General features: G+C 42.5%; 1 protein-coding gene across 5 annotated transcripts in view; it reads right to left on the bottom strand.

Moving 5' to 3' along the window:
* Nucleotides 1–21,493, bottom strand: part of MERTK (MER proto-oncogene, tyrosine kinase) — a 171,038-nt gene extending 149,545 nt beyond the window's left edge. For 2 of the 5 annotated variants that reach the window (XM_077486112.1, XM_077486113.1), the window contains exons 1-2: nucleotides 21,138–21,493; nucleotides 20,625–20,750 (exon numbers count right to left, since the gene is read on the bottom strand). In XM_077486112.1, the coding sequence (XP_077342238.1) occupies nucleotides 20,625–20,750; nucleotides 21,138–21,186 (175 nt within the window). In that variant the 5' untranslated portion in view covers nucleotides 21,187–21,493. Of the gene's footprint in view, nucleotides 1–11,708; nucleotides 11,895–20,624; nucleotides 20,751–21,137 lie in introns of those variants that run through there. The other 3 variants (XM_077486114.1, XM_077486115.1, XM_077486116.1) reach the window with 3 other exon arrangements.
* Nucleotides 21,494–21,820: the final 327 nt, after the last annotated feature.

Below are 21,820 nucleotides of genomic sequence, written 5' to 3'. Positions count from 1 at the left end.
AAAAAAGTGTCAATAAAAAAACACTACAGATTTTTAAAGTAATTTATTAGTCAGCTCCGGGTGTCTTCTTCCGACTTCGGGGGTCTCTTCCGACTTCTCCGCTCTCTTCGGCCTCTTCTCCCGCTCTCCCGCATCTTCTCCCGCTGTCCGGTTCTTCTGCCGGCTCCTCCGCTATCTTCTTCCAGCTCTTTTGATAGTGGTTGTCTGGGCTTCTGCATCATCTTCTTCCCGCTGTAATGCCGTGTGAGCGGTGTACAGCAACTTATATAGGCATGGGGCGTGGTCACAGGTGATGTCACACGGTGACCCCGTCCCTTATGACGTCACAGTCCCAGCATGCCCTGGGACTTGACCTAAGGGCCTGGTTTGCCCCTGGAGAGGGAACCCATGCCTGTTTTTAAAATTAGAGAGGCGACATTGTCACTTCAATATAGATGGAAATCCGACTTGAAGGCGACTTCCATTGAAATCAAGGGTACAAGTCACCTAGAAGTCGGATTGAAGTTATACAGGAACCTTTTTTGAAGTCGGAGCGACTGCTCTAGTGTACATTAAGACGGCTCTATTCACTACCATTGATTTTCTCAACAACACGACTTGGGGCGACCTGAAGTCGGATCCCGGGTTGCCCCTATGTGAACCGACTCTAAAGCAACTCTTGGTTAGGATGAAGGGGCATTTTAGATCTCATAAGTAATCTTTATAAGTATTTTCTATTATTTTTAAAAGAACAGCCAGTCCAGCCATTGCTATCATGAGAGTAGATAAATAATAACATTTTATAGCTTTTGAGTTTTCTCTTGTTTCAGGAAACTTAGTTGTCCTGTAAATGCCTTAAAAAAAAATGAAATATTGAGACTGTAATGATGATGCCAGTTAGGTGAAGCAGGGGAACTTGCATAGAAAGTCCTCACTACCTGAATTTTCATTAGAAATAGGAAGCTGGTAAATCAAACCGTTTAAATTGACTTTAATTCTGGATGAACTGACCCTGCAACATTAGAAAATGTACTGAACATAATTGAATTATGTCAAAGTACACCTTACACGCAAGCTGGTCTTCAGGTAAACAACTGTGCACCAGTAATCTTTTATGTTTAAATTATGTTTAATGTATTTATTAACCTCTTCCCACCCAAGGTACGTCATATGATGTCCTTGATTTTGTGCGGGTATATCTGAATGATGCCTGCAGCTACAGGCATCATTCAGATATCATCTTTTTCAGCTGGCAATTCCCTACACCATAGGAATGATCATAGCAGCTGTTCTGCCTCCTGATCGTTTTTCTGGGCCACAAGAGTGGATGTCGTCCCCCCCGCCACCCTCCGGTGCTTCTACTGACTCACCGCTTCCATTTGTGAGTCGGAGACAGGATCCGCCGGCCCCGAATGGTGACCATAGAGATTTTCCAGTGCACCAGATGGTCGCTGAAGTCTTTATGATCGTTCGGAGGCTGGGCTTGATGTTATGACATCAAGCCCGGCCTCTGCATTCAAACAAATGGCGCCACCCCGGCTGGGAAGCCGAGATCGTTTATTTTTATTTTAGGCTAGAGGTGAGATGTGGAGTCTTATTGACCCCATATCTCACTGTAAAGAGGATCGATCATGGCATATTCTTATTACAAGGGATGTTTACATTCCTTGTAATAGGAATAAAAGTGATTAAATTATTATTATTTTTGTGTCAGACTATAAAAAGAAAGTAAAATGAACAATAAAAAAAAAAAATATTAAAGCGCCCCTGTCCCCATGTGCTTGCACGCAGAAGCGAACGTATACGTAAGTCTCGCCCACATATGAAAACAGTGTTCAAACCATACATATGAGGTATTGCCACAAACATTAGACCAAGAGTAATAATTCTAGCCCTAGACCTCCTCTTTAACTCAAAACATGTAACCAGTAAAAATGTTTAAAGCATCACCTATGGGTACTTTTAAGTACCAAATTTGGAGCCATTCCACGAGCGTTTGCAATTTTTAAGTGTGACATGTTAGGTATTTATTTACTCGGCGTTACTTCATCTTTCACATTATGCAACTAAATAAAAAAATTAAAGCAAAAAAAAAAAAAGTGTTTGAAAAATTGCTGCTCAAATACCATGTGAGAGAAAAAATTGCAACGACCGCCATTGTAATCTCTAGGGTCTTTGCTAAAAAAACATATATAATGTTTGGGGGGTCTATGTAATTTTCTAGCATAAAAATTATGAATTTTACATGTAGGAGAGAAATGTCAGAATTGGCCTGGATGGGAAGTGGTAAAACTCAAAAGATAAGTAAAAATGGATTTAATGAGAACTGTAAAATGAACTGAAAGAAACTACTATTATGATTTAAGGGGTTTTCCACCTCTGCTAAATATGGCAACATAGAATATCATTTGTGAATAATGATACTTTAATGTAATTTTGTTGCTTCTATATTAAAAAAAATGTTTACTATTATTTCATAAAATACACACATGAATCATTCTACAGCAGCATACATCAGATAATCTTTCTTTATAGTAGAAGTTCAGCCCAAAACTAAAATCTTGAAATCTACTTGCAGCCACAATCTACGCAAGACTAAACTAATCTAGCCCTGTAAAGCAAAAATCGCTATACATACCTTTTCTGAAGCAGCTCCGGTCCAGCCCCACGCTAAGCTGTCAGTGTTGGCTTCTCTGTGTCGGTGGGCGCAGAAGCAGCAGCCGACAATAGATGCCCCATAGTAAGTCTACGGGTGATGTCACTTCCCGGGCATTTCCCAACCATTGTCGGTTCTCTCCTGCACACAGATTCTGCCGCTGGAGACTGGACCGGAGCAGCTTTAGAAAAGGCATGTATAGCGATTTTTGTTTGAGGCTGAACTTCCACTTTAAGGGATCATTCACACTAGCGATTGAGGGTCAGTGAAACCCCACAGTTGAGCCTAGTTTTTAACCACCCCTCAACTACTCCCCTTTTGCTGCAGAAGCAGCGGCTGGGGTCTACACATGCCACGGCCGTTGCAGGGATTATACCAGCACACTGAAGGCGATCCATTCAAGTGAATAGGGCTGTGCTGAAATTGCTTCACAACCATGCAGAATGTTTGCAGTTGCGGCTCAGGAGGTAATATGTGGGCCGCTTTTCAGAGAGCAAAGCTGGTGTAAATGAGCCCTAAGAGTCAAATTTTTATTCATCTACATATTTTCTGTTTTATGTATTAGCGCCTGTTCACACTGTGCACTGACTGCTGTTTTTCTGCACTTGATCAATGGGAGTCATTGTAAGGACACATAAAATACAGTCAAGAGTTGCAAGCCCAAAGTGACAGGAATCGGGCCTGGTGATAGGCTACTCAGTACCCTATTTTTCTTCGGACTGGAGGTGTGAGGTTTGAAAATAGAATCAAGTGCTATACGGGACCCAATGATGTTTGGAACTCCAAAAAAGTCATGTCTTTCTTGGTTAGATTATTATATATTAGGATTATAAAAAAAATGTAATTAAAAAAAAATAACCCTTGAAGCCCCACTCTGGGCAAAAATTACATTTTCCCTTCCTCTCTCCCACCTTTCTTTAACGCAAACTCATTTTTTTTATCCCGGAGAGGAGCTTTAACTAAATTTTCCAACAAATTTAGCAATCAGCATGGCTAGGCAAATCATTTTTACAAGTAAGCAAATATGTTTGTGTATCAATCTATCTAGTAATATTTCAGAAACAAATTCAGAAAAAATGTATCTTCCTCTGATATTAGTGACCTTGATTTAAGCCAAAGTGAAAGATAACATTGTTAATTCTTGTATGACTGTGAGTATTCTTCAAGGCTGCCTGTGTAGGAGTAGCCATGCCATTTATTTATACTGTAGATAACATTTCTGCATGCTAATGCTTAATTTACAAAAAATTGTGGTATGATGTCGGCTTACCCAAACTGTTGTAGAAAGGTTCTCATTCTGGGGGTAAGATTGAAAGCAGAGGTCATACATCAATCTTTTTTTTCATTCAACCATTTGATATAGATGGGAGAATCGCTCCCTCAGTCCTGTTGTATTTTGACAGCTGCAAGCCTACCCCACCATCAAAATACACCGATCAGTGCTGCCAGCTATAGCCGTGGAGGTGATCATGTACAAAGTCTGGCTGCTCTGATATCATTGAATGTCAGTGCCACCAGCTATATAGTTATCCCCATACTCAGGAGAAGTAGCAGAATGTGTTTTGGGGGGTAATTCTTAGTATGCTTATGTTGTGTGTTAGAAATATATTATTCATTGACAACTTTGTAAAAAAATATATTTTGATTTACTTTCCTAATTTTCCAATAGTTTGTGGCAATTTATTTTTAGTTTTTAAAGACTACTTTGCCTTTCAGAAAATATGTTGGTGTATTTGCTTTCCAAAATGGGGTCATACACAAGGACACAAGAAATGTGATAGGTAGTCAGGAAATTAGACACGGAAATGCTCCTTGAAAGCACAAAGGTGTTCTTTGGATTTAGGATGCTCTAGACCAGGGGTGTGAAACTCAAATTCACCGGGGGCCGCATTAGCAGTATGGTTGCCCTCAAAGAGTCAGTTGTATCTGTAGGACTATGTATCTACTCTAGGAGCACGCTACATAGAGTGCAGGGTTTGGGAATGTGCTAGGTACAGAGGGAAGGGTTCGGGAATGCTCTACGTACAGAGTGCCAGGAGCACGATATGTACAGAGTGGCAGGTTCAAGAGTGCGCTATGTACAGAGTGCCAGGTTCAGGAGCGTGCTATGTACAGAGTGCCAGGTTCAAGAGTGCACTGAGTGCTGGGTTCAGGAGCACACTACGTACAGAGTGCCGGGTTCAGGAGCGTGCTACATACAGAGTGCTGGATTCAGGAACACACTACGTACAGAGTGCTGAGTTCAGGAGCATGCTACATACAGAGTGCAGGGTTCAGGCGAGCGCTACGTACAGAGTGCTGGGTTCAGGAGCGCGCTACGTACAGAGTGCTGGATTCAGAAACACGCTACGTACAGAGTGCAGTGTTCAGGAGCGTACTACATACAGAGTTCAGGGTTCAGGCGCATGCTACGTACAGAGTGCCGGGTTCAGGAGCGCACTACGTATGGAGTGCCAGGTTCAGGAGCGTGCTACATACAGAGTGCCGGGTTCCGGAGCATGCTATACACAGTGTGCAACATCTAATTTTCACACCTCCTCCTGGGTTCTGGCTCTATATGTCTTATTTCACCATCACTTCAAAATCGTCAGCACAAAGTGAATCGCAATTTTGCTTTTGAATGCCTCGCTAGCTGTAAACGCATTGGAATGTGCTACCTTCTCCAAGTCTTGGGCAATTTGGACAGACGGACAAACGCGTGTCCTTCCTAAGTGTAACTAAGTGATGATAATTGTGGTGCCCTCACTGATAGTAAATGTAATAGATTCATTACCTGTATTCAATAATTGTCACAGGATGGATATTTGGGACCAACACTGTATTTTAGAGTTCAATTTGTTGTACTTTCCCTTTGTAAAATCAATAAAAATGAGTGATTAAAAAAAAAAATCATCAGCACAGCACTTCATCTCTTCATCAAGTCCTCAAAAAGCCCACCCTCAGGAATCAGCCCGCTGGATGGAAAAAAAACATAGTCGGCTGGCCCAGCATAGCTGTCAGTGGTGGAGTTTCCTGACATCTATGCTGGGCCAACCGCACATGCGCTCAGCTCACAAAAAAGCCGGCGCCGTTGAAGGGACTGAGGAGGAGAGAGTGGGAGTTGTTTATTCTTGTCTCCTTGAAGACTGACAGGCCGCCCATGCACTGTCACAAGCCTGCGCTGCTCGCAGGACTGAGGGGGAAGATGTTTACTCTTGGGATACTTGGTCGTGAGAGAAACAAACAGGTGTCGGCCCGGAGGCCACTGCTCAGGCCCGTGGGCCTTGTGTTTGACACCTGTGATCTAGACTAGTTTCACACATTTGGTATCCCAATAGTAGCAGAATTCATTTTTTGGTATAATTGTGAGAATACCTATGCTGTGTGTGAAAAAGGATTTGTTAAAATGAGGCCGCGTACACACGGGCGGATTGTCTGCCCAACTAAGTTCGTCAGACAATCCGACAGACAGTCCGTCCAACTTTTAAATGAACGGACTTGACCACACACGACGAACAGACAGTCCGCTGAAAGCTTGCGCGATGACGTGTACAGCACGTACGACGGGACTAGAAATACGACGTCCAATACACTGCAATGCAACCTTCGGCCGTGTAAATCCTTTCTGAGCATGCGCCATACTTAGTCCGTCCAACTTGCCTACTCACGAGCGGACTGTCTGCTGAAACCAAGTTTGGACGGACAAAATTACGGAAATTCCGAAAGACTTAGTCCGCCAGACTGTCCGCTGAAAAAGTCCGCTGAAGCCCACACACGAGCGGATTGTCCGCTGAAACACGTTTCAGCGGACTAAGTTGGGCAGACAATCCGCCCGTGTGTATATATATATATATCATAGTTTGTAGACTCTATAACTTTCAAACAGACTGATTTGGGTATTTTTATCAAAGAAATGTAGCAGAATACATTTTGGCTTACATTTTTGAAGAAAGATTATTTCCAAAATTGTATAAAACTAAGAAAAACATTTGTTGATTTTTTTTTTATTTATGTACAAATAAACAACACCCTGTGATGATTAAATATCCCCACAATAAAGCTTTGTCTCAAAACAAATGGCATAAAAACTGAAAATTGTTTCATACTTACCGTAATTTTCCTTTCCTGGTGCCTTATCACAGCATACCTGTGATAAGCTCCGCCCCGGAGTCCTCCCCTCAGGGTAGTTAATAGCTTATAAAATGAACACTACATCCCCCCCTAGCATTCTCCCATTATATCGAGTGCCAAGGGAGGGCATGTATGCTGCCATGCATAGGCACCAGGAAAGTAAATTACGGTAAGTATGAAACAATTTTCAGTTTTCCTGGTGCCTCCATGGCAGCATACCTGTGATACAATAAATAGCTAAGACAAGGGTGGATAATGCATCAAAGGTCAACTTTTATTTAAGGAAATGCAAGAGCTGACTGAATTGCCCTTCGTCCAAATTCCACCGAACTGAGTGCTCCTGGGTCAATCCTATAATGACACATGATTGTATTTGGAGACGTCCATGTGGCTGCTTTACAAATAGTTTCCAAGGACACACACGCCCTTGCCACCCAAGAAGATGAGACTGCTCTCATAGAATGAGCCCTAACCGTCGGTGGATCCAACCCTCTTGCCTTATACACCTTTTGAATTCATTTACAGATCCAAGAAGCTATAGTCCTAGACATGGCTTCTTTACCCTTATTTTTACCCCATGGAATTATGAATAGTCTATTTGAAGCTCTAAAGGGGTTAGTGACCTGTAAGTAGCGTGTTAAGACCCTGGAAATGTCCAACTCTTGTAGTGTCCCAGAATAAGGGTCTGTAAAAGTAGGCAGTGCCCAAGCATCGGAGAGAGTGGCCCGAGTAGAAACTTTTGGGACAAATCCTTGTACTGTTCGTAACTCTACTCTGTCCGGGAAAAAGGCTATGTGTTCTATTTCTGCTCCCAAGGCTTGCAGTTCCGAAGCACTCCTTCCTGAAGTAATAGCCACTAGGAACACTGTTTTAAGAGTCAGGTTCCAGATGGAAGCGGCTTCTAATGGAATAAATGGTTGAGCCATTAGACATTCCAGAACCAGAGGTAGATCGCAGGCCTGAAAGGAGCGCTTTAGCGGTGGGCGAATCTTTTTGACCGCCTTAAAAAACGGTACGATGAGTGCCTCTTCTGCCCATTTTTTCTGGGTGCTCACAGAAACAGCTGCCACCTGGACCTTTAATGAGCTTAGACTGAGTCCCAAGTCTAAACCGGACTGTAAAAACTCCAAGATTACTGTGGTGGATGGCATAGTTGGGTCTTACCGTCTGATGCCAGCAAACTGATTAAACGTATTCCATATCTTAGAGTAGATGTAATTTGTAGAGGGTTTTCTAGCTTTTAATAGAGTTGAAATTACCTCCGTCGAACAACCTAGGGATCTGAACTTTTCCCGTTCAAGATCCAAACATGCAGGTTCAGTTTGTGTGGGGCTGGATGTACAAACTTCCCTTGTGAGAGCAGTTGCGGTAATATTGGAATCTTGAATGGAGCACATATGCTGAGGTTCATTGCCCAGGGGAACCATGGCCTCTTTGGCCAATAAGGAAGGATCGCCACTACCCTGACTGGCTTCCTCGTCAATCGGGACAGAAACCTCGAAATCAAGGGTCTGGGAGGAAACGCATACGCCGTCTTGAAACGCCAAGGGCTCGATAGGGCATCTACCGCTTCCGCTCCGGGGGTGAGGTAGGCGGGATAGGAATCTTGGTAACTTTGCACTGCAAGTTCATGATCCACCTGAACACTGCAGGGTCTAGAGACCACTTGTTGTTGTCTTTGGAAACACCGAGATAGATGATCTGCTTGTTGATTTAGATGGCCGGGAGGTAGACCGCCTTCAAATTCACCAGATTCCTCTCTGCCCATAACATGATAGGCTCTACTTCTCTCAACAGCGAAATGCTGTGGGTTCCACCCTGCCGTTGTATATATGCTACTGCTGCTCTGTTGTCCACCCTGACTACTTGTTTCTGCCGAAGATGGTCTCTCAGATTCACCAGTGCCAAATAAATAGCTTGAAGTTCCAAAACATTGGAGACTATTCCCTCCGTGAGGACATCCCATCTTCCTTGTAGCTCTAGGTGATCGCAGTGTGCTCCCCACCCCTTTGAGCTCACATCTGTGGTAAGAATGGTCCAGGAGGGACACCGCAGAAGACAAGGTTTCGAAATAATGTCTTCTCTCATCCACCAAAGCAGACCCCTCCTCATGGCTTTCGAAATCACTATCCTTTGATATAGTGATTTCCTCTTCCATTGTGTCAAAAAACCCCATTGAAAAGTCCTCAAATGCCAATGCGCCCAGGGTACCATCAGTATGCAGGCTGACATGGTCCCTATCAGACTTAAGCAATTCGACACTGACAAGTGAGAGAGCGTTCTTATATGGCGCATCTTCTGGGTGATCGCCGTCACCTTCTGGGGAGGGAGACGCACTATCCCTTCCTTGGTGTCAAAGAGGGCACCGAGGTAAACCATCACTTGAGTCGGGTTTAGGAAACTCTTTTCTGTGTTTATTAATCATCTAAATTCCCTCAGGGTGGACAGAAGAATCTGGCTGTGAACCATCAGTTGGTCCTGACTGTACGCTAGCAGTAGGATGTCTAAAAAATGGAAAAAAGTCCCTTTTCCCTGAGGGGTGCCAGAACTGCAATTAACAACTTCGAGAATATCCTCGGCGACGTGCACAGGCCGAAAAGCTAGGCACTGGAATTGGATGTGTGTTGAGCCCACTGCTACTCTCAAAAACTTTTGGAAGGCTGGAAGCACGGTCACATGAAAGTAAGCTTCTTGCAAGTCCACCGAGTTCATCCTGTCTCCTGGCTGAATTGTCTGGATGATTGTCTGTAAGGATTCAATTTTGAAAGAATCCAGCTGAATAAATCGGTTTAGTCTCTTCAGATCCACTACTGGTCTCCATTCTCCACTCTTTTTGGGGGTAAGAAAGAGAGGAGAGTAGAATCCTGTGTGGTGGAGTTGCAGGTATCTCTGTAGAGCTTCCGCTTTTTGGGGCGAAGTAGGAATTCTTGCTGGACTGAATGAGTCTTGAGGTGGTCGGTCTTGAAACGTCCAAAAATGCCCGAATCTGACCGTAGACACCACCCAGGGGTCCTTGCACTTGTGCAACCAGATTTCTGCGAACTTCCTCAACCTGGCCCCTACTGGTGGGGAGGGCCGATTGTCAAAAGGACTTTGAGCCTTCCTGGGTGCTGGGAAGACCTCTCTGCTTGTTCACCTTCAAAAATGTGGCCTGAGTGCTTCTCCAATTCTTTTTGGAGTCTCTATTTTGCCGGAAGTTTGTGAAATTTTTATTTCTGGACCACTGGTATTTGGAAGACACTACTCGAGAGCGCCTCATTCTTCGATCCTGGGGGAGCAACCCCGATTTCCCCCCAGAAACTCTCGATATCGCTTTCTCCAACCTCTCACCGAAGAGAGCCTTCCTGTCAAACGGGATTTTACACCAATTTTGTTTGGATGCCCCGTCGGCCGCACACGGCTTCAGCCACAATGCTTGCTTGGCCATGACTGTATGCAACATCACTCTGGCCGAATATCGCATGGAATTTATCACGGCCTCTCCAATGAAATCTGCTGATAACTTGAGTTCATCTAAAGCCTTTATGATATCCTTTTTTGGTACATCCTCCCGAATAGCTGGCTATTTTCTGTCCATACTTTGACTGCGTTAGAAATTGAAGCTAAGGCAACAGCTGGCCTGCAGGCTCCCCCGGCTAACTGATAGGCCTTCTTTAGGTCAGCATCTATGTGCCTATCTAGCGGGTCTTTAAAGGATGCTGAATCCTCCATAGGTAGGGTAACATTTTTTGCTAGCCACACCACCGGCACATCCACTACCGGAGGGGTGACCAGGAGGGCCGCATCCGAATCCGCCAGAGGATATAATTTCTGGAGTCTATTCAGGGAGAAACGCTTGTCTGTCCTTCTCCATTCCCCTTCCATAAGATCTTTCAACTCTTCCAGAAAGGGAAAAACAGTTTGCTTCTTCTTTAAAAACGGGAAGAAAGTTTTTGCTTTTTTGAGTGGCTCTTCTACTTCCTCCCAACCAATCGCTTGTTTGACAGCCAAGACAAATGGTTGCACCAGCACAAAATTGAAGCCAGAGGGTTCTGATTCATCCATGGAATCCGCTGAGTCGCCCCTGTCTCCAGGTGGGGGGGGGGGGGGCTTGGAACGGAGCCTGCAAAACCTGCAGAAGATGGGGCAGGGGTGGCGACCTCCACGGTCTGCAACTGGCTGCCAGAAGTATCATGTATACCCATATACATACATGTATGTAGGTGCCCTTACCTAAGAAAGTGAGGGTCTTGGTAAAACGGGGGTTGGCTCATAATTGTAAAGGCAAGCAGGGACCGAAGGCAACTGGACCGACGCTAAAAGGAACATATAGAGGTAGAACTATAAGGCTTTTACCCAGACCAAAAAGAAAAGTATATAAATAAATACATGTACCATACTATTATATTTCTTTTTTTTTTTTTGAAAAACAGATTCCGAAAAAAACAAACCCATTCCGAAATACAAATATATAAAATTTATTATTTTCTGTATATATATATATATATATATATATATATATATATATGTATTTAAACATCCCCCAAAATTAAATAAAATTGGCTGTCAGATTTAGCATATAGTGCAATAGCACTTACCAGCGACAAACAGCAGAGCAACGCAGGAGCACCCACTAGGCAGGGCTACACTGGGGCAGCCTGCCGCAAAATGAGCTATTCTGAGTTTAAAAGAGAAAGGGGGGAGGAGACTCCCACCTCCTCTCCTCCCCCCACCGTCAATTGCCGAAAAAGGGCAAAAATGGTACTCTTTGCCCATAATCAAAATGGGCTACACACGCGCAGTAGAACCACGCCGCCTCTCCACCAATCCTCTGCCGTCAGAAGCAGTAAAAGACAGAGAGACACGGCGCTCCACGCTCAAGAAATACAAAAGGTATGTCCTGCAGATAAAAATATAAATAAGAAAAAACACTAGAAGGAGAAGAAAGAAAGGGGAAAATATTGACTCGAGAGCGAGTCCCTACCTGCCCTTACTGATGCCGACATCGCCCGCCTGCAGACTGTTGCCCCAATTTAGGAAGCTGCTGCTGCCCCAAAAGACCCTCGGAAAGGGGCTCCCCTCTTACCAGCGCTAATTAGCAACCCAAGACAGGGGACTGCGTCTGGGAGAGGCCAGAACCCAGACGGAAGCTGCACTAGGTAGAGGCAAGAACATGTACTGACACTATCCTTCAGGTATGGGGAAAAAAAGGAGAATGCTAGGGGGGGACGTTCTGTTCATTTTATAAGCTATTAACTATCCTGAGGGGAGGACTCCGGGACGGAGCTTATCACAGGTATGCTGCCATGGAGGCACCAGGAAATGTGTTTTTCTGTGCAGTGATGCAAGACTGAGTAATTTTTATTCAGAGTGTGACAGTGCTGACAACTGAAAAATTGAGTGGTTGAAGTGGTTAAGCAACCAAAAGATGCAAAGGTTAACTTAACACACATTAGTGGCATTGGGTGTGAAAAAACAATTAGGATACATATATAGGGATTAGTATCTGTGAGATTTGCGATCCTGTTTTTTCACACCTAAATTGGAATTGGGGATTGTGTGAGACTTTGTTAGGCCCCTTTGATATGAAGAATTGCATGGAATAGCGCTTTACAAAAATCATAGCAGCACATAAAATTTGTCTCAATATAGGCCGAGTTCCAGAACTTTCAAATATATATATATATATATATATATATATATATTTATATATATATATATATACACCATAGTTTGTAGACTATAACATTCAGACTAAGATCTCAGACTAAAATTATACATTGATTTGTTTTTTTCACCAGGGAAATACACTTTGGCCTAAGTTTATGAAGAAATTATTATTTCTTTGCAAAGTTTTGTAACAGAAACTACTTTCCTTTATATACCAAAAAAAACCCCAGTGGTGATTAAATACCACCAAAGGAAAACTTTTAAAGCAGAGTTCCACCCAAAAAATGGAACTTCTGCCTTAAGGGAAGGTGACCCCCTGACATGACATTTGTCATGTAATTTTTTTTTGGGGCGGGGGGCGGATACCATCTTTTTAGAGGGTTCCAGCTCCCATTTCCTCCTGGCACACCGCGGCATCAGAGGGGAGATCCCCTCTCCCCCTCCCTCTCGGAAATAATCTGGGACAAGTCACAGGTCACAGATGATTGCCTGGGCAGTCACGGCGTGCCAGGCGGCTCATGCATGTGCAGTGCGTGCCCGGCTGTGAAGCCACAGCTGTGTGCCCACAGTTACAATTCCGGTGCTGCAGAGAGGAGGGGGAGGCAAATGGGGCTTCGATCCCCCGCGTCGCTGGACCCTAGGACAGGTAAGTGTCCGATTATTAAAAGTCAGCAGCTGCAGTATTTGTAGCTGCTGACTTTTAATTATTTTTTTTTTAAGTGGAACTCCACTTTAATTGTCTCAAAAAAATTATAGTTTTTTGAAAAGTATTTTAAGTACAGTGTTACATGACTGAGTATTTGTTATTCAAAAGCGGATCTGAATTTCTGCTGATTTTATCCTTCAGATTTACCAAAACCATATAATATGAGGTCAAACCTTAGGAGTTTCAATTTGTATGCAGTCAGGCAGGCCCTTGCACTACATGGTTTTGGTAAATCTGAAGACAAAAATCAGCAGAAAATCTGATAGTGTGTATGGGGCTAAAGTGTGACAGTGCTGAAATCTGAAAAATGGCCTGGAATAGAAGGGGGTAAAACAGTTGCGCCATGAAGTGGTTAATACAATAACAAAACACAAACTAGCACGCGTATAAAGTCAAAACATTTCCTTTAAATGGATCTGTTTTGTAGTCACTGCAGTTAGAAAATTTAACTCTGAATTACTGATGATGATTTAATGAAAAACACTCCAGTATATTTGCATCCAGAGAATACACTGGCTCCCGTTCAGAGCAGCATTTTGTTCTTGCAGAGGATGCTTCCAAATTCAGTAAGGATTCTATACTTAATTTATAATGCTAATTATAGGTTATAATAAAAATCTAGCAACAGTTTTTTATTTTTTTATTTCCTTAGCCATCACTAAAAGCAGAAAGCTTAGAGCTGAAGTTACTGTATATGTATTACCTACTCAGTACAAGCTTTAAAAACACATTAAAACTCCTCTTCTGTCACTAACTTTAAAAACTTCAGGAAGAAGCACTGGCGAGTATTGGCAAGTATTGGCAGAGTATTGGCAAGTATTGGCAGAGTATTGCAGTATTGCACAGTATTGGCAAAGTATTGCACAGTGTTGTAGAGTATTGGCAGAGTATTGCCCAGTGTTGCAGAGTATTGGCAGAGTATTGCAGAGTATTGGCAGAGTATTGCAGAGTATTGGCAGAGAATTGCACAATATTGCCAGAGTATTACAGTGTTGCAGAGTATTGCACAGTATTGGCAGAGTATGGGTAGAGTACTGTCACTGAGCAGCGCTGTGGGCACTACACATCCAGCCCACAGCGCTGCTGCCATCTCTCCCCCTCTCCCCTCTCACTGTACCGATCTGTGCAGAGAGGGGAGGGAGGAACTGGCACAATGACGTGATGCCAGTTTGTTTACAAGTAATCACTCCGTCATTTGACAGAGCGATCACGTGTTAAACGCCCGCTATCAGCAGCCGTTTACCGTGATCCGTGATGTTCCCGTGATGAGCCGTATGTTCCCGGGTGCGCGCCCACACGTCCACCCAGAATAAGCCGACTGTGCTGTAGCCATCTTTTTTGGCTATGGTCCGGTCGGCATGTGGTTAAAGTGGTTGTAAAACCTTAAAGTGTTACTAAACCCACAACAGTAAAATCTGTCTGTATATGTAGTAAAGCAGGCTTGTTATACTCTCTGATGAACCTAAGGGGCTAATCATCTGCATTGTGTAAAAAGGCTGTTTGATCCCGTCTTCTCTGTTCCTCCCCTTCTTCCACTGTCCCCAAACCATCTCCTGATAGAACAGAGGCTAGGGAACGAGCTGCACATGCTAAGTCTGGTGTGTATTGCTAAAAGGTTTTTTTCTTGGGAGGGTGCATTTAATCGGCACTGGGCCAATCAGCACTGTTCAGACAGAGGGTCAGGGGTCCTGCAGCCTGATAGGACAGTCAGAGCAGAATGAAAATTCATCCTACAAGCTTTAACCAGACACTGATAGAAGTCACAAGACTGCTCAAACTGCTGATGATAAAAAGTATTTAGCAATTTATATTTGCTAAAACAATTGCATTTCCATGTTCTGTGTACTGGGAGACCAGATAGAGTAAATGCAGTGTCCTGGGTTTAGTAACACTTTAAAGTTCACCTTTTAGGAAAGAATAATAAATGCACATATTTTTGTAGGAAAAAAATGTGCATTCATTTTTTTCCCCTAAGAGCCTGGAAAGCATTGCACCCCTTATCAGTGGATGAGGAGGGCAATGGCAAACTTCTGCGGACAAGCCCTGTAGCTTTCAGCCTCTACCTGCATACAGGCTGGTTGTTTACAGGCTGCAGGGCTTGTGAATGAACTACGAGATCGCTCATCAGGACCCTCGCAGTCAATTCAGAACTACAAGCTGCACTTATAGTTCAAGTAATTTACAAAAAACTGTGGACGAATGATGCAGAGCACCGCACAGTTGCATTATTTTCAAATAGTGACAGTGGGTGCTGGGAAAAGATCCCTGTTCGCTGTCAAGGGGGGAGGGGGGAGAGGCTGCAGCTGGTGGGTGGAACATGTAATGTGTTCCAAAAGGTGAACATATCCTTCAATCTTTTTTATTATAATGCATTCTATGCATTAAGGTAAAAGACCTTCTGTGCATGGTATCCCTTCCTGCCTCCCCCCCTTATACTTACCTGAGCCCCATCGTGCTCCAGCACTGTGCATAAGAGCAGAGGCTCTCCAGGCTCTATCCCTCCTCACAGGGCAGATCAGTAGTTGAGGGAGCCATTGGCTCCTGCTGCTGTTAATCAAACTCTGTGACAAGAGAGCAGGGAACAGGGCTGTGCCTCGCTGCCTGTGTCTATGGAGGCAGGCAACGGGGCTCTGGAGTGAGCACGCATAAGTGCCCCCATTGGAAGCAACTTCCTATAGGGGCACTGAATGAAGAGGAAGAGCCAGGAGCACCAGTGTGGGAACCCGAGAAGAGGAGGATCTGGGCTGCCCTGTGCAAAACTATTGCACAGAGCAGGGAAGTATGACATGTTTATTATTTTATTTCTTAAAAAAGCAAAAAAAAATAAGATTTACAAACACTTTGACCTCCAGTGGTCCCAAGGTCATCTGTAATAGTCCATTTTACCATAACAATGCCATTATTTAATGGTGGGAAAATTATGAGCCAAACCAATAAGAATGTGATAAGTAAGTTATTCCCCAAAACAATTCGGTGACGGAGCTTATTCATTAATCTTAATGTCAGGGAACAGGAGTACACCACAATCACTATATTATAGTACATCACAGTACTACAATATATTACAGTATAGTAAATATTATTACAGTAAAATAAAATAAATGGTATGCATTCATTGTGGTTGAATTTCTGAAACCATGCTCATGTTTATTTATTATAGTATATAAAGTAAATAAGTATTACCACTGATTTACTGGGCACATTAACTAAAAGTTCACAAAATGCTCAGAAGTAAAGCAATAGACTTCAGTGAGTTATTTTATGTATTTTTCCTTTGCCAGTTGATTGAAGGCTGCTAAAAGCTGGATCCTGAATGGTTGACATGTATTACTGCACAATGTTGCTGTTTGTTAAATAAATCTAGACACATACACACAAAGGGGGTTATTTACTAAAGGAAAATACACTTTGCACTGAAAGTGCACTTGGAAGTAAAGTTGCTGTAGATCCGAGGGGGACATGCAAGGAAAAAAAAAAAACAGCATTTTAGCTTGTACATGATTGGATGATAAAATCAGCAGAGCTTCCCCTCATTTCAGATCTACCCCTTAGATTTAGAACGACTGCACTTCCAAGTGCACTTGCACAGTGCAAAGTGGATTTGCCTTTCGTAAATAACAACCAAAAAGATCTTCATTGCATTGTGCAGGATGGAGAAGAGTATAAACAGGCTTGAATTCCACAGAAGGAACTACATATGTGCAGCTACTTGTTGTGTGGTTTTATATTCTCTATCAATTAGAATGCAGCAAAGAGAGCCAAACCAGATTTTTAAGAGACTGATTTCTTTTTGCTATTCTCAAAATATCAAATGGAACATTATATTCAGATTCAAAATTCTTTAATAATCCTAAGGGAAATTATTGTGATACAGCATCAATCAACAAAGACAACACAAGATCACAATAATGAACAGAACAAAGCACAATGACACAATAAAATTACCAACAACAGCAATCAGTAAAAATAAAACAAATTAAAACTATACTATAATAAAACATCCTTACTATTACAATACAACATAGAATAAATAACACAGATTGAAAACAGAAAATCGCACACTACCAAAATGCAAATGATACACCACCAATAATACCCCACATATTAACATATTACCAACATACTATAAAAACTACATACAAATCCTGATCATAAACTAGATAAAATCTTCACATCAGCCCTCACAGAGAATAATTATATGATTAAAAAACAAATTTCCAATCTTAAATAAGAGCAGAGGCTTCCACTCTGAAATGGTAATGCAGAAAAAGTGCTAAGCTTTGTCACAGCATTAGCACAATATGACCGATCATAAACATGAAATAAAACATTCACAATTTTCAAACATGTCCCTGTATTCCTCTGAAGAGGATTTATATAGGAATATTAATATGTGATTATATGCATTACCATAGGGGTAATCTATCTTTCTATCTATCTATCTATCTTTATGGTGATGCATATAATCACATACTAATATTGCTATATAAATTTAGACCTGTGTGAGAGGGTTGGATCCTGCAACCTCCAGAGGACTGTTTGGGACAGATTATATGAACTAACCAAATCACCTACTGTAGCTTGAATGGTAATAATTACTCGAAATAATTGCTGTAAAAGCTATGCACATTCCCAACCTGGAATCTTATATCTGGAGTGAGTTGTAAGTTCCTTAGGTATGTTGTCAAGAAACTCAAATTTCTTCCAGATGTGCCTCTGGAGAATTAAGTACCACCCACAAGGGATACAATTTTATTGAGGTATTGATGTATATACATAAGAGAGAGAGAGAGAGAGAGAGAGAGAGAGAGAGAGAGAGAGAGAGAGAGAGAGAGAGAGAGAGAGAGAGAGAGAGAGAGAGAGAGAGAGAGAGAGAGAGAGAGAGAGAGAGAGAGAGAGAGAGAGAGAGAGAGAGAGAGAGAGAGAGAGAGAGAGAGAGAGAGAGAGAGAGAGAGAGAGAGAGAGAGAGAGAGAGAGATCTATAGATATATAGATATACACACACACACACACACACAGTATATGTATGTATATTCCTCAATAACAATGTATCCCTTATGGGTGGTACTTAATTCTCCAGAGGCACATCTGGAAGAAATTTGAGTTTCTTAACAACATACCTAAGGAACTTGCAACTCACTCCAGATATAAGATTCCAGGTTGGGAATGTGCATAGCGTTTACAGCAATTATTTAGAGTAATTATTACCATTCAAGCTACAGTAGGTGATTTGGTTAGTTTATATAATCTGTCCCAAACAGTCCTCTGAAGGCTACAGGATCCAACCCTCTCACACAGGTCTTCTAAGTATTCAGTGAATGTCATCCTTGCCTGATAAAAATGTTTAGTTTGAAAAAAGATAATCCTGCAGCTGGTAAAGGCACATAAGGACTGGTAGCTAAATCAGATGTTGCCTAAAGTTATCCTGCAGGCTGGATGAAAGCAATCTTGGCGGATTCCTCCATCCACACTAACAGAGCATATTTAACTAATCTGTCAAACCCCAACTGGGCTACTGCGTTCTGACAGCTGGTGCTACCAGGTATCATAATACTTAAAACGATCTGATTGGAAGCAGGCGCTGTTCGTCTGCCAATTTTTTGACAGGCTCCTTCAAAAAAGTGATTTGAACAATCAACCTTTATCGAATGGAGAGGTACTGGCAGGGTAATACACTGCTTGAATTTTGGCTGAGCTAGCAGGAATTGAACAAAATTTAAGAAGTGTATGGCCAGCCAGCTTCAGTTGCAGGATCCAACCTCATCATCCAGGCAATAAATATTCTGGTGATAACCAGTTTTGCCTAATAAAGATTGGTAGTGTGATAAAAAATAATCTTGAGCTGGTGGAGGCATAAAAGGATGGATAACTGAAGCAAATGTTACCTAAAATTAGGCTGAAACCATTTTTACTATCAACAGTTAGCGTTGATGGGGGGAATCCCTCCCGTGGATCCATTGCATTCCGGGGGGGTGAAAACATTCAGCCTGCCCATACATCTCGGGCAGTCCCTATTGAACTGGTCAAGATTCGAACCATCTATGGCCAGATTAACAATGACACCTAGGAAACAAAGGATGATGACTCCCACTAAGCCTTATAATGACACTTAATGAAGCTTGGATTATGACTCCAACAAAATTTAGGATAATGATTCCCACCACACCTCGGATACTGACTCCCGCCACCCCTAGGATAACAACTGCCACCAAAACAGGATAATAAATATCACTAAATCTAGGATAATAAATCCCATCAAACCTAGGGGATGACTCCTATCAAAACATAGGATAATGACTCCCACCAAACCTAGGATAATCACTCCTACCAAACCCAGGGCAAAGACAACTACCAAACCTACTGTAGGATAGTGATAATAAATTCTACTAAACATGGGATAATAACTCTTACTGAACAGGATAATGACTCCTACGAAACATAAGATAATATTTCCTACCAAATATAGGATAATGACTCCTACCAAACCTAGGATAATGATCCCCCCCCCCCCCCCCCCCCCCCAGGATAACGACTCCCACCAAAACAGGATAATAAATCTCACTAAATCTAGGATAATGGCTCCCATCAAACCTAGGGGATGACTCCTACCAAAACATAGGATAATGACTCCCACCAAACCTAGGATAATCACTTCTACCAAACCCAGGGCAAAGACAACTACCAAACCTACTGTAGGATAGTGATAATAAATTCTACTAAACATAGGATAATGACTCTTACTGAACAGGATAATGACTCCTACGAAACATAAGATAATGTTTCCTACCAAATATAGGATAATGACCCCTACCAAGCCTAGGATAATGATTCCCACCACACCTCGGATAATGACTCCCACAACCCCTAGGATAATGACTCCCACCAAAACAGGATAATAAATCCCACTAAATATAGGATAATGGCTCCCATCAAAGCTAGCGGATGACTCCTACCAAAACATAGGATAATAACTCCCACCAAACCTAGGATAATCACTCCTACCAAACCCAGGGCAAAGACAACTACCAAACCTACTGTAGGATAGTGATAATAAATTCTACTAAACATAGGATAATGACTCTTACTAACCAGGATAATGACTCCTACGAAACATAAGATAATGTTTCCTACCAAATATAGGATAATGACCCCTACCAAGCCTAGGATAATGATTCCCACCACACCTCGGATAATGACTCCCTCAACCCCTAGGATAATGACTCCCACCAAAACAGGATAATAAATCCCACTAAATATAGGATAATGGCTCCCATCAAAGCTAGCGGATGACTCCTACCAAAACATAGGATAATAACTCCCACCAAACCTAGGATAATCACTCCTACCAAACCCAGGGCAAAGACAACTACCAAACCTTCTGTAGGATAGTGATAATAAATTCTACTAAACATAGGATAATGACTCCCTATTGAACAGGTTAATGACTCCTACGAAATATAAGATAATGTTTCCTACCAAATATAGGATAATGACTCCTACCAAACATAGGATAAAGCCTCCTACCTCTTCCAAATAACAGAGGGTGCACCAGCAGAATGAGAAGATGCCTCCACAGATCTGCTTGCATCTCTTCCATAGATCCAAGGGCACCAGAGGAAATCGGCACACAATCCAGAGGTGCAACAGTTTCTTGAAGGATGGTAAATGGGGATTGTCACACAATCCGGAATTCCAGATTCACATAACAGAAACACACACACTCACAGAGTTACACCACAAAGATGAAAGGTATAGAGCGCATGCTCAGAAAAAGAAAGTATCGCTTTGCCAAAAGAGTAGTTGATGCTTGGAACAGACTTCCAGCAGCGGTGGTGAGTCAGTCAACAGTAAGTGAATTCAAACATGCTTGGGACAAACATAGATCTATACTCAGACACAAAGGTTAAAAAAAAAATGAAAAAAATAAAAATAAACAAAAAAGGGACAGCAGACTTGTTGGACTCTTTTCCTGCTGTCACTCTTCTATGTTTCTATGAAAAGACTATGGTCGAAATAAGTCATATTAAACAGAAGTACCTGTCAACATGAGATGAAAGCTACAACACAACGGAACATCTGGACACATGTACACAAGCTGTATTAGAACACAAGCAGCATACAGAGTGAAGTGTATTAGTAGTCACACAGGTTACAGCGTCACATCCAGCACACAGGGGACTCCAGGAGACAAGTCCTCAGTAGGGTGGCAGTGTGAGTAGCAGGGATGGGGGGGGGGGGGGGTCATCAGTGCTCACTATTGCTTGTAGTGGATCCGCACAGTGACCCAGGTCCAGTTCTGCTGCTGTGTGTACAAAGCTATGCTGCAGAATGAGTGAGCAGAGCCTGGGTGACGTCTGCACAGCAGTCTCCTTAGTGGCTGTGTGCAAGCTGCACTCCAACTTCAGCAATGCCAGAGGTGGAGTTTGCAGAGGGGGAGGGATGGGGACTTTGCTTAATTTTTTTTTTTTCTTCTTTTTAAAGCCATTTGTTCAGTTTTTTTTGGCATTAAACCAGCGAAGACTGACGGGTATAATAATAGCCATCCACTTGTAATACTTTTCTGGAAACATTTGTTAATAGTCTGTAATTCTCATTCAGTTTGCTGGAATCCCAAAATCTTTTTGTTTATAAACTGAACACTCTCCTCCCCCCTGGTGTGAGACTTCGCTGCCCCCCTCCCTTTCAGAGTCCCTTTAAATCAACTGCTTTGATGGTGGAAT

This window comes from Lithobates pipiens, unplaced genomic scaffold, assembly GCF_037356315.1.
Source record: "Lithobates pipiens isolate NorthernLeopardFrog02 unplaced genomic scaffold, aLitPip1_a1.2 Scaffold_18, whole genome shotgun sequence".
Taxonomy (NCBI): Eukaryota; Metazoa; Chordata; class Amphibia; order Anura; family Ranidae; genus Lithobates; species Lithobates pipiens.
This window is presented reverse-complemented; position numbering and strand designations above follow the sequence as displayed.